The sequence below is a fragment of the Solanum pennellii genome, chromosome 7 (assembly GCF_001406875.1).
Source record: "Solanum pennellii chromosome 7, SPENNV200".
NCBI lineage: Eukaryota > Viridiplantae > Streptophyta > Magnoliopsida > Solanales > Solanaceae > Solanum > Solanum pennellii.
Window position 1 is genome coordinate 78187621 of NC_028643.1, and position 16031 is coordinate 78203651.

Here is a 16031-nt window from a genome sequence, read left to right on the forward strand (position 1 = left end):
ACATTTTTAATACGAAATAGTTTTGAAACGAAATTAATAATTGACGCAAATATTAACTTTTACGTTTTGTGCATACGGATATTTTATTTATTGGAAATTGTGACACGTAAGCAGAGGAAGCTGACCCATGTTTTGGTCTCCGCTTAGCTGTCTACCAATCAAACAAGCCAGCCAGTCATTGATCAGCCAGCCGTCCTATCAGCTTAAATGGCTCCATCATTATAATTATTCACTGCCTTTGGTAGTTATTATGTTTAACAAGCTTCATTAACAAGGCAGTAAAACAGTAACTCCTTGTTTGGTTGTGTTTTAAGATAATTACTTTTGATCGCGTATTTAAAATCTATCTTATATTATTCACGTTTTAGATATATTATTTTTGAATTTGTGGAAACATAGGACATTGAGTTTCTATATTGATGTGACACTTTATGCATATTTTTTCCACTAAGAATATTTGATCCATGAATTTGAAATAATCTAATTTCACATAATTCATAGACTTTACCAAACAATCTACATGGAGACTCAACTATGGACCAAGAGAATAAAGTATTAAAAAGTAGGAAGAATTATGAGGTCTTGGTTCAAACTATTAAAGGGTATAATTATTTGGTACATATCATACATTTCGTTATTAAGTTTAAAATAAAAATTATATTATGGTATGACTTAAAAATTTATTCTGCACAGAAAAAATAGAAGATTAATATGTAATTAAGGATTATCTTATTACTAGCGTATTCATATATTTTGCTTGGTGATAGTGTAGACTGTAGAACAACATATCGTATTTTTTCATTTTGACTTTTGTAATCTAGTATCACTTTAAGTTTTTCATATCTCGCGTCCTTAATTGTTTACTGTATTATGATTATTGAGCTATTTTGTTGTTATATTTTCTTTTTGTAATTAATTTGCTTTGCTTGAACAAAAGGTCTTTTAAAAACACACTCTCTACTTCAATAAAGTAATGATAAAATTTGCACATACTCCACTTATAGAATTTAACAGATGCATTATTATTGTTCGATTGAAAATATAACTTAATCATGTATAATTAATAAACATACATTTTTACTTTATTAATTATGATATGCATTTATTATTTTGATATAAACACGATAGACTTAGTTTTTACGTTTAGCTAGAGGCATGAGCCGCTGAAGATTATTTAAATACAGCTATTCTATATAGCAAGAGACGCGTAATGAAAGCATCGGCATCCATTAGTACAACTAATAGTTGTATGCATAAATAGTGCTAAAAATATTTGCCAGCCTGAAAATAGCCCACACCCCTCAAAGGCAAGGCACAAACACTCACACACTTTCTCTCTCTATCTATCTGCTCTCAAAGTCTCCTCAAACTTGTCAATCATCACACTTTTTCTTCACACAAATCAGCTGAATCTCTCCATATTCTCCTCCACCTCCGTCACAAACGGAAAAAAATTACGCCGGAAAACGATTCTCCGGCTAAGCTCGCCGGAAATGAGGAAAATGCGTTCTGTTTTATGTCTCCTGGTACTTTGTTGCTCAGTTGCATTTGTTGCTGCTCAAAGATCTAGCAATGTAACCTCTAAATGGCAAACACTGAGCGGTAACTTTTTTTTCTCTCTCTAAATTTCTACTTAATAAGTTAAGAGTAAGCTTAAAATATCTCTCGAAGTTCAGATTAGCTATGAAGGAATTGAAGAGATCATGATAAGTTCTTCGGATGCGTTTTTTTTGGAGTTTTTTTTTCAGCTATGAATTTGTTACAACAGTTGCTTGCTGAGTAGACTTTTGTATTTCAGAAAAATTAACAATGGAAGTTCAATTTAGCTATACGATATTGAAGAAATCGTGAAAAAAAGGTTTAGATTCTGTAGTTTAGAATAGTTTTGCCTATAATTTTGCTGGATAGTAACTGGAGCGGGAGAATTGTTAGGATGATTTGTTCGTTTGAAGTATTCTTCAGTGTTCAGGCGTTTGAGCTGTTGTGAGATTTCTGATCAAGTTAGTTTAATCAGGGGAAAATCAAAAGCTGCATCTAGAATGTGATGGATAGTACCTGTTAATAGTAAGCTAGCTGCTCAGGAAGCAGTGATTTAACTGTTGCACTGGAGACATCTGCTTCTGTAATTCTATGCCAGTAATGGTTGTTAGTATGATGCTGGTGGTACCTGAAGTTGCAGTAAGGAAACATCTTGAAAGAACACAAGTCATTGTTTTTCTGATTTTTGCAAAGTTAACTTTTGATTTTCAGTTGCTAGTCATTGCCATGGTCTTCTAGATTTTGGAGAAACATGCCAAGATGCTTTCAATTTTCAAAAGAAAAAAAAATGTTCTCTTTGCAACTGTCTTCTTATTTCCCACTGTAGTTGATGCAACTCTTTGGCAGCAACTCATACCTAAATCACCTCCTCCAAGAAGGAAAAAAAGAAAGAATGAAAAGAAGGAAAAGTTCCCTTGAATAAGGGGACAGAACTCCAGATAGGATTTCAACGGTGAATTAGTTAGCACTCCCTATTTGTTAAAATAGTCCGTAGAAGTGTTCTTTTCTTTGCCTATACGAGAAAATAATGAATAAGATTCTTTTGTTTCATTGTTGTATTTTGACTAAATCCATCTTTCTACTTTGCAGGAGATGCACCAAAAGTCATAGCTCGTGGAGGATTTTCTGGGTTACTTCCTGATTCAAGCTTTAATGCCTATATGTTGGCACAAGCAATTAGCTCGGCTGATTGGGTTGCTTGGTGTGATGTTCAACTCACAAAAGACGGGGTTGGCATTTGTTTTCCTGATATCAAGCTTAACAATGCTTCTGACATCGATACTCTCTACCCAAACAGGAATAACAACTACTCGGTGAATGGAATTCCTCAGACAGGATGGTTTTCTATAGATTTCAGCATCAAGGATTTGGCACCTGTCAGCTGTAAGATTAAATCTTGACCTTTTGTATCTTTTACTATATGCTTTTTATGGTCCTATATATGTGAATGGCTGTTTAGATCAGCAGTTACACCTAGTAAAGAACTTGTTTTGGGCAATGAGTTTACACTCCAAAGCGGCCTGTTTTACCTATCATATGTAATTGAGAGGCTTCTCCACTAGTTTTGTTTTACTTAATAAACCAATTGATTTCAGGGATTTATTCATTTGGAATTTTAAATGGTGCTTAGCTTCACTGTCTTTGTTTTGCCATTCTTTTGCTGATCTGTGAAGGTGGTACAGTCACTGCCCTCTTTTCTTTTAATGCAGGACAGCCCAGGTTCTGGTGCCATACCATTATAGTGTGTCTAAAGCCATTATGTATCTGTATTTATTTGGTTCTAAAACAATTCTGATATGTTGGGACTGCGGTTATCATTTCTTTTACATACTTATGCTTCGAGAAGGGTTGATAGATGAAAAACTTAATCTAGGTTTTCATTTTGTGGAATAACTGTGGTCCTATCTTTTAAAAGTTTGACTCTCAGATCAAGTGCTAATTGGCAGTAAATCTGCATACTAATATGCTAGTATTGTTTGTATCTCCCTTTCTCCCAATTTGTATGACTTATTTTCTTTTTTAGTCGGTCCCAAAAAGAATGACACATTTCTATATTAAGTAATAATTTAACTTTAAAATATCTATTTTTTCCTTAATGAAATGATTTATAGCTAAACAAATTTCTATTATTCATTTTAGACCAAAGTTTCAAAAGTCATCCTTTCTTTCTTAAACTTTGTGCCGAGTCAAACTACCTAAAATAAAATGGGACGGAGGGAGAAATATATTTTGTCATAAAAAATTTTCCCCTCCCTCAACCACTATCTTATTTTATGTTTTAAAAAAATGTAGAATCAGATCACCTTAGAAAATGAGTTGCCCTGTGCATTTCCTTAGGACCCAAATAGATCATATATGCTTATGCCAAAACATGTTGCTGGTATAGTCTAGAGAATCTCTCATTAGAGTTGGACTTATTGTTATGGCTTGATGAAAGTTAGCCTCTGGTGATCTGAAATTCTACTAAAAAGAGATTAATCCTGATGCCTGGAACAGTGAAACAAGGAGTGTATTCGCGGTCGCCTAGATTTGATGGCACTCCCCAGCAAATTCTTACTGTCCAGGATGTAGCTACCCAAGTCAAACCTCCAGGATTATGGTTGAATATCCAGGTATGCATTTGATTACAGTATGCTTTTGGTACTTACTTGTTGCCTACTTTCAGTTTTTCAATCTCTAAGAATCTAAGAGGAACAGTTTAATTATCATACCATGCACTGCTGCATTTGATGTGTGGTATGTTAAGTTTGTGTAGGCCTAACAATTATTTAACTCATTCTTCTGCAAATACATTTCCAGCATGATTCCTTCTACAGCCAGCACAATCTGAGTATGAGAAGCTTTGTTGTTTCCCTATCTAGAAGTGTTATTGCCAACTATATTTCATCACCTGAGGTGAATTTCCTGCGAAGTATCGCATCGCGATTGAATCCACGAGTGACAAAGCGCGTTTTCCGGTTTCTCAACGAAGATGATGTTGAGCCATCAACAAGTCAAACATATGGTTCTCTAGTGAAGAATCTCACATTTGTTAAAACCTTTGCCGCTGGGATTCTTGTTCCCAAACACTATATCTGGCCAACGGACAGCAGCTTGTACTTGCAGCCACATACATCGGTCGTTTCGGACGCTCATAAGGAAGGACTTGAGATTTATGCAGCCGACTTTGTTAATGATGTACCATTTGCTTATAATTATAGCTATGATCCTGTAGCTGAGTATTTATCCTTTATAGACAACGGTGAGTTCTCGGTGGACGGAGTGTTATCTGACTTCCCAATGTCTCCATCTGCGTCAGTAGGTAAGTGACAGTCTATTTTGATTCTCTGTATTGAGAGTGTGCTAGTATAAGCTTTGTTTACTGCTCTCATAGTTTCACTTGTTTGGTCTATTCTTTCTATGGTACTTATCCATTTCTAATCTCGCAGATTGCTTCTCGCATTTGGGTGCAAATGATAAGCCTCAAGGTATGCTGTTGATATACACACTTTTCCAGAATAATTATGTTGTTTAATATGTTTAGACATTTTCATTAAAATAAACATTTTCATTGAAATCTTGACAATGCAAGTTATCTTGCAAAGCTTTCAAATTCTCACATTTTTGGTTTAAAATGAATTGAACATGGAGTCAACTAATTTTCATAAAATTGAAACCTTGAATTTGATTAACGTAACTTTCTAAGTAAATGAGCTTTACCCTGTCCCTTGTTCACATGCGACATTCCATGTTAAACTATGCGTTATTTATACGGACATAAATTATGTATTGTTTTACTGCAGTACAATGCGGAAATATATTACATGTATTAGCAATACCTAGATGTCAGTAACTAATGATGACATACCTTATAGTAGGCGTCCCCTGCACAAAAATCTCTGTTATCGTTCAGCATATAACAATTCACTCTAAGATATCCATGCATAACTAGTTCACCAAATGATGTCATACTGATTATCCATGTTCACTCTCTTGTTTTCTCTCTTCCTCCTTTGGCCTGCAGTAACTCTTCAGATTATCGCACCTCAAGGAGCAAGTGGTGACTATCCTGGTTGTACAGATTTAGCATATACAAAAGCTGCTTCTGATGGTGCAGATATTATTGGCTGTCCTGTCCAAATGACAAAAGATGGAATACCCTTCTGCCTTAGTTCGATAAATCTGATAGACACGACGACTGCGGCCCAATCACCATTCAGCGACATCTCTACCACTGTTCCAGAGCTTCAGATAACAGATGGAATACTCACCATCAACCTTAACTGGAGCGATATTCAAACGCTGAAACGTAAGTTGAATTATCTTTATTGTGTTCTTTTATCTTCTTCATATCTGGGACTTCTTTACTGTGATGCATTTATCTTTGCACATATAACAAATTCAGGGATTAATCTAAGTTTTTAGCTATTTATCTTTTAGCTTGTTAATTTTTTTGAACTGCACATATAAGCTCCTAAAGAGGACCAATGTTCTAGGAATTCATCATCCCAGTTCTCCTTCCTCATTAAGAATGTTTTTGAAATGTGTGAAATAATTAGAAAGACTGGAATTTTATTTGGCTTAATAATAGCCTCTTTTTTCCACTTTGACATGCTTTTGTGGCATACACTTTCCGCAAGCTCTTTTAAGACATGTTCTCGAATTTTCTAGAGACCTTCATTTCTTATCTGGACATTTCTGCAAATGCTTACTTTTCTTCTAATTATTTGTCATTGCAAGATTATGCACTACTTCAATTGAAATTTCGGAATACTATTGTTTCAAAATGCATTTAAACATGCTCTAATGTCTTGCAGCGGTAATATCAACCCGGTATTCAGACTTTAGATTGTCACGGAATCCAAAGGCCAGAAATGATGGAAAGTTTATGTCGTTAGCAGACTTCTTGACATTTTCCAAAACTGCTAATGTTTCTGGTATAATGATCAGCATAGAGGTGAGTTTCTTCAGGGACTACTGACCTTATTTATACCTATATTCTTATGCATCAATATAGTGTAAGCTCATTTCCGAATCCTAAATGCTTATAAGTTATATACTCACTCTTTATCACTCCTCATTCTGAGTGCAAATTGCATAGCTTCTTATGCTATTTCATAGGTGATTGAATGTGGGAAGCATGCCAAACTTTCCCTAGAAAGAATTTGGAACCAGAAAATGCTTTTGGAAAATGGTCTGTATATTTTCAAAAAGAAAGGATTCACTTTATGACTAGTATTTTGAAGGTTTAATCGTCTGCAAGTATATAAAGGATCTCAATATCTCCAATTTTCTGAAATATTCTCTACAAGTTACAACTAAGCAATTTTAACTGCTTTCCAAGTACAATTATGACTTCCTTTTTAGTAGCAGAATCATAATAATTCTATTTCCATTACTGAATGAAGGTGATTACCCACTCAATGTTGAAAGGAATAAAGGATTATAAGAAAAACAAATAGAACTTTGACATCACAAAAAAAGAGAGGAAAGAACAGTCAAAGTAGCTACATTTTTTTTTTATGTTTACACGGGAAAAATCCTGATTTTAATGGATAGCTTTGCACACTGGAGGTTTTACCTCCTTCCTCATTATTTGACACAATATTCTGGCTTCATGCAGAATGCCGCATACCTGGCAAAGCAGGGATTAGGTGTAACTGATGCGGTTATGGATGCCCTAAGCACCGCTGGTTACAATAATCAGACAGCTAGGAAAGTTATGATCCAATCAAATGACAGTTCTGTTCTGGAAGAATTCAAGAAGAGTAGTTATGAACTTGTTTATTTGGTTGACGATAATATCAGTGATATTAAGAACTCAACTATATTGGAGATCAAGACCTTTGCAAAATCTGTTGTCATAACCAAGAAATCAGTCTTCCCCAGTGAAGATGCTTTTATCATTGGACAAACGAATATTGTGCAGAAGCTGCAGTCAGCAAATCTCCCGGTATATGTACGACTATTTGATAACGAGTTTATATCTCAAGCATGGGACTTCTTCTCAGATTCGTCTACTGAGATAAACAACTATGTTCTTGGAGCTGGTGTTGATGGTCTTGTTACAGAATACCCTGGGACAGCGGCTAGATACCGAAGTAAGTTATTTATATACCTTTGTTGTCTCTCATACCGTGTTCCAACCCCAACCCCTTCTTCCCCCTTTCCCCTTTCTTTCTCTTTTAGTTTCTCTATTATCATCCTCTAACATCATTCAGTATAAATGAATCTCTGGTGTAATCTGCTAGATTTGTGTATATTTTACCAGAGCATTTGCTTGGTCATATCCATTAAGTTGTTCGTGCGAAATGCAACATTACTACTATATATCCTCAATTTGACACATACCAATTGTTGGGAATGTACAGGGAACCGTTGTTTAGCATACAAAAACTTGCCACCATATATGAGCCCTGTTCAACCTGGGAGTCTCCTGGGACTCATGACTGTTCAGTCTATGCCACCAGTCGAACCTCCCAGCCCCGTGCTCGATGTAAGTGATGTGACTGAGCCACCCCTTCCACCTGTTGCAAAGATAAATCCAAGTAATGACGATGGTTCTACAGCTAGAGCTCCCACTACTCCTCCAAATGGCCAATCCTCAGTTGTTGCTAGCATTCTCATGAGCTCAGTCGCAGTTCTTGTAGCAATTTTCATGGTGTATTGATGACCATTTCTGCCTTGGTGCCACCATTTTGTACAATTGTTTTGCCATCTTACTGATCAAACCTCACTCTGGTGATTATGGAGTCGCACATGATGGCGGCGATAGTCAGCTCATTTAACACGTGATTGTTTCCCTGTATTTGCGATGTATCAAAATTTTCAGCTCTTGTTTATTCTTTACATTCTTCCTCGTTTCTATTTTTCATCCCTTCCCTCCCCTTTTTTTTCCATTTTGGGTCAGATTGAGTGGGTGTCTGGGGTTTATTGCCTATTTATTTGTAAGAATTCTGTTTTGGATATAAGCAATGATCAATTTAATTAGTATTTTTCATACACAGCCTTTTTATATTCTATTCATGTAATATAAAATTGCAAATAAATGTTGCAGACCTTATGACTAATGATCTCAATTTTGCCAGCAAATCCTCATTAAAGAGACAAGGTTTTGCATCAGATGGTTATTCTGTGTTACAACTTCAACGACAGAAATTTGCAAGCTGAAACATGAACAGTCAAATGCAACGTTAGTAAATTCATGGTACATTTACTTGATATAAAAAATGTGCATAGCTTACGCATCCACATTTTCTTTAATCAAAGGATGCACCATAGACATACACCTTAGCCTCCAAGGCACGAAATACAAATGGTTTTAGCTATATCACAGTTCATTTGCATCAAACACAGAGACCACACAGCGATATATCTTTCATTTTCCATATAGAACAAAAAGAGTAAAGTTAGCACAAAGTTCACTGAGTACCACAAACAAGGTTTGGTGTATTAGTCATATTCGATCCTGCTCTTGCTTCACTGAAGACAACAATGTGCTCTTTGTCTGTAACACCCAAATTAGCAATGCCATTTCCTTCCCTAAAGACGTGCACAAAACTTCAAGGACCAAATTCGGTTGATGATTGATGCTCTATATCTACCACGGAGTACTGATTTTATATCTACCAATAGCATGGAGTCGGGACTCTAGAATAGTCATAAGGTAGCATCTGTCAATCCTTGGAGAATAGCCTTAGAAAGAACCAAAGGCCATCATGATCTCTAACAACTCTACCACCTCCTGCAACCCTTGGATTAGCCTTACTGCACCCATCCACATTTGTTAACTCAAATATATTGCTGATCATCGATACACCTTAATAAGTAGAGGTATGTGGTGACGTACATACACTCCACCAGCAGATCACAAAACAACAATGCTAGCTATATCTTTGTTGCCATAGGCTAAGCTGTTGACAAGTAATTTGACAAAGTTAAACGAGATGACACTGCATAAATGCAACGTTGCAGGGCTGAATGGTAGCAAAAATGGAATGGAGCCAACACCCCCTTTGCCGATATCACCAACTTCCGCAGCCTCATTGGGGCTCTACAGTATCTGGCCATTACCCGTCCTGACATCCAGTTTGCTGTCAACCGAGTTGCTCAGCGCATGCATCAACCAAGTGACATGATTACCATTGTCTAAAACGCATTCTCAGGTACATTTTTGGCACTCTTGGTCGTGGTTTACTCATTCGACCCGGGGACTTGGAGCTTCGGGGTTTCTCAGATTCAGATTGGGCGAATGATAAAAATGACAGAAAATCTACATCGGGGTTTCTCGTTTTTTTGGGGCCGAACCTGATCTCCTGGTGTACAAAAAAACAACCCAAGGTCTCTCGGTCCTCGACTGAAGCTGAATACCGCGCCCTTGCTCTTCTTGCTGCTGAGACCATGTGGGTCACATATATTCTTCGCGAACTCCGCGCCACTCACACTGTTCCTGCTCTCTATTGTGACAACAAATCAACCATCTGTGTGGCCAAGAATTCCGTCCTACACACCAGAATGAAGCATGTTGATACCGATTGTCTCTTTGTTCGCGATGAAGTTCAGGCCGGCACCATGACTGTGCAGTATGTACCCACTGAAGAACAACCGGCTGATATTCTCACCAAGCCTCTCCCGAGCCGACAGCACGATTACCTCAGTTCCAAGCTTCCGTTCGCTTCCGCTCAGCTCAGCTTGAGGGGGGATAATAACAGATAGTATTAAATAAATAGTATTAAATAATATTAGTATTTACTGTGTACTAATCCTAGTCCTATTAGGATTAGTACTCCTTAATCCTAGTCCTATTAGGATTAGTACTCCTTCCTATATCTCCTATATATATCTCCCATGTATTCCCTTATTAGGTTAACACTTCAATACAATCAATATTCCTTCAGTGGGGAGTTTGTGGTGAAGGGATTTTCTTTTTTGCGCCACTGGAATCACATCACACTAGACCACATAATTCTATCTATTTGATAGCCTACATTACAACCAACACGAGAAGTTCTTCATGATCTTAGCTCATCCGTAAAAATCAAGCTTATGGTATCACATAGTTAATCATATGCTTTCAAAATTTATCCTTCATCGCGTGATGTGTGAGCATACAACAGACCAGCTGAGGATCATCAATGAAGCACATACCAAAAGGTTAGTTGCTTAGTTTGGTTTAAATCATTTCTTTCCGTTAACTTCATGAACACAATATCACTACAAATAATCCAATGAAATCGTAATACATACAGCTAAAATTAAACCAAAAAAACAAAGATAAACCGCAAATATGAGCAATTGGGAAATGCTATTGCTAATTACCATGAATTATTTGCCATATTTCTTTCTCAATCGATCCTTGACAAAGTCATTCCGAGCTTTAGTTCGAGCTTGTTGAGGAGCAATATTGATATAAGAATGATGTACACCAAAAGCAAACAGAGCAACACCACCAAAAAAACACGCCAATGTAGCAGCAAACTTTGAAGGAGATGACGGGTAGCACAAAACCATTTCAATTTTGGGGATCCTAACAACAATTTACACAAAAATCTTCAAAATCATAGAAATAACAGAAATCCAGAATTCAATGTTTGAGCAAAAATTTCAGATTTTGTGAATTGAACAAAATGTATGAAGATCTGGAAGAAATGACGATTCTTCTGCTGTGTTAATACACGGGTTTTTCATTGGGCTTCTTCGATCAGGCCCATCAATCTGTATCATAGTGACATAATCCAACCCATAAAAGCCCGGAGAGATGCCCGGGGCGGGGCGGGTTGAAGTGAGTTTTTTTAAAAGGAAAAAGAATAAATATATCCCAAATTATCATAAGGAAAAATTACATAAATTAATACATTTTAAAAAATAATTACTGATTTTAGCGATACTTTTTGTTTATTACCATTTATAGCAATTTGTGATAAATCTGTAATATGTATTAAAAGTGAATTATGTATGCAATATATTTGAATTATAATTGTTTTTGAAATATATTATGTTTGTTTGGTAAAAAAAAAAATCACATTGTATTATAAGTGTATTAAAATGTGTGATAAATATATTATCCATCATTAAAACTTGTATTATATGTGAATAATAAATTGTTCTTTGTAATATGTATTAAACTTGTATTATAAATGAATTATAAGTGGTCAAGTGAAAAGAAAATATTACTGCTATAAATGGTAAATATTTTTTTATTATAGTATATATATGTAAGTTTCCCATATCATAAATGGTACGTAGATATCTTCTGTCATATTTTTGGGATATTGGTGCCTCTGCCGTCCAAAAATTAGAGTTTATATATCCTTCACTCTAACGAAAGACTAAATAGAGACACGTTGTACAATTTTTATCCATCAATCCGATGTCGCGTCGATAGATAAGATTATGACACATATATGTTCGTTAGTATAAAGGGTACATATTCTCTAGTTTTTGGAAGACAGGGGCACCAATGTGCCACAAATATGATGGAGGGTATCTGCATACCATTTACGATAGTTTGGAGATATATTTGTCCTTTTTTTTCTTTTTTAAAAACTAATGTGGGGTGGATAGGGTTGCGGATCCATGTTGTTTTATGCGGGTTTAATCTCAATTTTAAATTTTTATATGTTATAAAAGTGATAGAGCATTATTTATTAAGATAATTTCTTTAAAGTTACAAAAATATTCAATATAGTAGTAAAAGAATTCAATAAAGACTAATACTATTCTACGTGCTTCTTGATTGACCTTTAAAAAATAAAATTTTAAGTCACTATCTATTAATTTAATACAGCTTAATGAAAAAATGAACTTATTTTTATGAATTTTATTTTAGTTTCAAACTATCAAAAATATTGTTCTTCAGTTTTAGGCTTACTCAAGAACCCCATATGAGTTCAAAATTGAAACTTTTTAAATACAAAACCTTTACAACGATCACTACACTTCAATCCCAAACAAGTTAAAAGGATCGATAATATGAATCTCAGGAATCTGCAAATGAATGTACTATAAAGCATGCAAGTAAGTGCCCAACAAACTCAGGAACATGGCTGTAAGAAAGTTATATATAACGTTGTTTAAGACAAAGAAAATTGACAAATATTCGATTTACACCATGAATAACATGTTTCTTATCGATGCTCTTTCAAATAACCAGAGCAAAGATGACATACTCCACTGCAATTAGTAATTCTTTGATCAACAGACTCGAAAAGTTTTAAAAAAACCGTTTATTTTAGTATAATTCATAAAACAATGACTCGTATACTAAAGCTTTTTCGATTCTCCAGAGCTTGTAGTTAGTCTCGTGTTTTGGGAAATTATGTAACTTGTCTCGAGAGAGGTGTCGTTGGTAACTTATACAGTTCTCCTGAAGCAGTAGGTGTACCGGGAAATTTATGCAGTTCCCCTGAGAAAAGAGGTCCTTTTGCTTCAAGTTCTGCAATTTCTTTCACAACTTGAGCTTTATCTGCTTCGAATTGTTCATCTTCTGCAAACAAACAATGTTCTGTATTTATATATACCATTCCCCATACGAAGATAATATCAACGTTTATATTGGTTGATTGAAGTAAAGTTTTAGTACCTTTATCGATCCTGAAACTTGCAAAGAAACGTAGAAGCTTGCTTCTATTGGCCACGATTATGTTGACAATGTCAGTAGGCTTGTTTCTATTGGCAACGAAAAGCTGTCAACAGAACATAAGAACAAGCAGAGAGAAGTGAAGAGTAGTCGCCATACATGAACACCAGATAATTAGTAATTGAATGTTATGAAGGATTACCTTAAACACATGAAATGCATCTAGTTGAATGTTCTTGCTAGCCTCCTGAAACATGAAAAGATCGAGAAGGAAATGTAGCAGCAAGCTTGAAGTCGTATAATAATGTGTCAAGTAAACATAGAGAAAATGGACACGAGAGAATCAAATGACGAGAGATAAACTCATGAATCAAATTATGGAAAGAAGTTATTCCATCATTGTCTTTATTACTCGGAGAATTTGTATGATGTTGCAAAATACTCCGAGGGGAAAAGAAGTCCTAACTTATGGTACATTGGTAGAATGACATACCCTCAAAAGATTCATCAAAATCCTTAGATTATCCTTCGAGCTGACATAGCGTGTCATCACAGCAGAATTTGAGCGATCAAGTAAAATATCTCCCAAAAGCTGTAAAATAGACAAGAGGTCGGATAAAACTTATTTATAAGCATGAAAAATACTTTTATCGTGATGAAATATAGCAGAGAAATTACTTAAATGTATACAAAGTAAAAGAAAATCATTGAAGCCCGCGGAACCAACACCAAATCAAACTGAGATGAGAATTTGACATCTAGTTTACCTTGATAGCTTGTCTTCTGGTAATATAGTTTGCTGATTCCAAAAGTTTTGCGTTAAATTCAACGAAGAACTATAACCAAAAAAAAGATGGAGAATATGTTACACTGGTACGTCGTAGGATGAAGTTGGTGCTATTGAACTAGCATAAAGAAAATCTTACAAATGGCTAATGAGGATCACAACATACCCAATCATAATTTTCAGAGAGAAATTCAGCAACTGTGGATTTATGCCTGGTCATAAGCTCCTGCAATAAGTTGCAAACGGAAAGAAGATTGAAGTTAGAGTAACAGTATGACGAATATTATGTGGCGAGTGGTAATAGTTCATTGTTAACAGAAATGAGACAGATCAAGAAATCATGTCATCACAGATTTTGTGATTATTAACCTTAAAGGTTGCTGTAGCATCTGCAGCAACATCAAATTCTGGGATTTGCATGTGATCGAAAAACTTTTTCATGTGCTCGGAGTTCAATACATATCTGCAAATATTTCGACAGATTATGGGAAAATTGCCCATAAACACTAACAAAACTAACAATATAAGATCAATCAGAGAATAATAATAACATACGTTGAACATAACAACACCACGAGAAGAAGTGATGGTTTAAACAAAAAGCAAAAAAGCATTGTTGTTCATCGGTAAAGTAAGAAGGAACCTAGGAGTCAATAATAACACAAAACAAACCATTGATCATAGCAACTTCCAATTAACATATTAACGGTGTTCACGGAGTTGCTTACCTTGCAACAACTTGATGGCGAATACACTCCCTCAGCATTGTTCCGTAATGCAAAGCAAGACCTGGATCATCATATCTATAACAGAAACAGTGAGGACAAGGTCGTGATTAAGTTGAAGATCACGAGGAACAGAGGGCATTCCGCCAACCAGGTAAGGAGAAAAATACAGATTAGCTTACCCGCATACCAAATGATCCATAAGGTCCGAGTTGGCTTCCAAATAATCAGATGCAATCAAACGTGAATTAACCGGTTGCCTTTGTAGATTGGCCACAATACGCGTGACATCTTTACGAGCCTAAGAAAAGAATGATCATTTTGGTAACAAGTTCGGGCAAACTAGAGACAATGAAGTAAAAATCTTAGAGTAATTCCACACGAATCAAATGTATAAATACTCACCTCCAAGTTCAATTTAGGTAAACAAATGATGATGAGGCGAAATGTATTCTCTCGAAAAAACTCCTGAGTCAATTGCGCGCATGCGTCAACAGCAGGTTCACATTCATTACTACCATACAACATTGCTTTCACCTCATGTAAAAGAGAATCCAGTTCTTCCATCTGACAAGCATATATTAAATATCATAAAAATACAGAAAAAATCCAAATAATTTTGAAATAGCATGCATGTGAAATCTCATAGTCGGAATTAGAGTTATACATGTATTAGTTATTATTGCATTAATTATTCCATCCTCTATCCTACATAATATACATACATTCCTCATAACTTAAACGTTATGCGAGTTTCCAAATTGTCAACTATAACATCAAATCAAAATCAATACAGGAATAACTTATTTCTTATTCAGCTAACCAACAATGATTCCAATATAAATGCATTTCGGAAACAAAAAAAAAAATCAAAAAATAAGTTACCTTGTCGAAATGACTGGGATCAACATTGTCATCGAGGGAATGAACAGCCTCAAGCAAAAATCTGACCCGACGAACAATTTCAGCGGGAGGCTTACGCTTAGCCTTCGATTTGAAGATGGATTTAACAGCAGTTGCACGAAACGCCTTAGTAAACAATTTCTTCAACTTATTTGGTTTCACTTGCCTGGATCCATTTATCCCATTTGCTAATCCCGCGATTCGAGTCGCCGGAATCGGCATTGTGAATCACAATTCACAATGCTAATAGTAGATTTGAATGTATATAATACACTTTTTTGCAAATTGAGAGATACGAAATAGAGAAAAATGACAATCGCAATGCCATTTACAGAAAAAACTAATAGCTAAAACATAAGAAGTTTTTTTTTTTTGATAAAATTCTGAATCAGAATCAGAGGAGAATTTGGGATGATGTTATTTTTTTACAATTGAAACAAAAAAAAAGACTCACCACCCTCCTTCTCCTCCAATGATAATCTTTGCACTCTTTGCATATATTTGTTTTCTGCAACTTTTT

General features: G+C 35.4%; 3 protein-coding genes across 5 annotated transcripts; 1 reads left to right on the forward strand and 2 right to left on the reverse strand.

Moving 5' to 3' along the window:
- The first annotated feature begins 1235 nt into the window (after positions 1-1235).
- LOC107025846 (glycerophosphodiester phosphodiesterase GDPDL4) lies at positions 1236-8520 on the forward strand. The gene is made up of 9 exons (XM_015226611.1): positions 1236-1602; positions 2629-2922; positions 4036-4151; positions 4339-4840; positions 4968-5006; positions 5543-5827; positions 6336-6475; positions 7142-7619; positions 7890-8520. The coding sequence occupies exons 1-9, from the start codon at positions 1494-1496 to the stop codon at positions 8186-8188; spliced, it is 2262 nt and encodes a 753-aa protein (XP_015082097.1). The 5' UTR covers positions 1236-1493; the 3' UTR covers positions 8189-8520.
- A 1628-nt stretch (positions 8521-10148) lies between these two features.
- Positions 10149-11277, reverse strand: LOC107024573. Of its 2 annotated transcripts, none has more exons than XM_015225561.2 (2): positions 10837-11276; positions 10149-10208 (listed from the first exon to the last, which is right to left on the reverse strand). In XM_015225561.2, exon 1 carries the CDS (start codon positions 11026-11028, stop codon positions 10843-10845), a length of 186 nt encoding a protein of 61 aa, XP_015081047.1. In that variant the 5' UTR covers positions 11029-11276; the 3' UTR covers positions 10149-10208; positions 10837-10842. The 2 variants fall into 2 exon arrangements, with proteins under 2 accessions (XP_015081047.1, XP_015081048.1); XM_015225562.2 differs by lacking the exon at positions 10149-10208 and adding an exon at positions 10306-10639 and having other exon boundaries at positions 10837-11277.
- A 1283-nt stretch (positions 11278-12560) lies between these two features.
- On the reverse strand, positions 12561-16031 carry LOC107024698 (putative MO25-like protein At5g47540). 2 transcript variants are annotated; one of them, XM_027918282.1, is made up of 11 exons: positions 15494-16031; positions 15014-15175; positions 14791-14909; positions 14612-14686; positions 14253-14346; positions 14050-14109; positions 13864-13932; positions 13590-13688; positions 13299-13343; positions 13100-13202; positions 12561-13021 (listed from the first exon to the last, which is right to left on the reverse strand). In XM_027918282.1, the coding sequence occupies exons 1-11, from the start codon at positions 15731-15733 to the stop codon at positions 12834-12836; spliced, it is 1254 nt and encodes a 417-aa protein (XP_027774083.1). In that variant the 5' UTR covers positions 15734-16031; the 3' UTR covers positions 12561-12833. The 2 variants fall into 2 exon arrangements, with proteins under 2 accessions (XP_027774083.1, XP_015081170.1); XM_015225684.2 differs by having other exon boundaries at positions 12561-13003; positions 15494-16027.

Bases quoted from the DNA above. Each gene is read 5' to 3' on its own strand.
- LOC107024698 (XM_027918282.1), bottom strand. From the start codon at position 15,733: ATGCCGATTCCGGCGACTCGAATCGCGGGATTAGCAAATGGGATAAAT. The intron at 14,910-15,013 runs GTGAGTATTTAT...TTCTTTTCTTAG, and splicing joins TACCTAAATTGAACTTGGAG to GCTCGTAAAGATGTCACGCG. The intron at 13,022-13,099 runs GTACTAAAACTT...ATATAAATACAG, and splicing joins AAGTTTCAGGATCGATAAAG to AACATTGTTTGTTTGCAGAA.
- LOC107024573 (XM_015225561.2), bottom strand. From the start codon at position 11,028: ATGGTTTTGTGCTACCCGTCATCTCCTTCAAAGTTTGCTGCTACATTG.
- LOC107025846 (XM_015226611.1), top strand. From the start codon at position 1,494: ATGAGGAAAATGCGTTCTGTTTTATGTCTCCTGGTACTTTGTTGCTCA. The intron at 4,841-4,967 runs GTAAGTGACAGT...CTAATCTCGCAG, and splicing joins GTCTCCATCTGCGTCAGTAG to ATTGCTTCTCGCATTTGGGT. The intron at 5,828-6,335 runs GTAAGTTGAATT...AATGTCTTGCAG, and splicing joins CGATATTCAAACGCTGAAAC to CGGTAATATCAACCCGGTAT.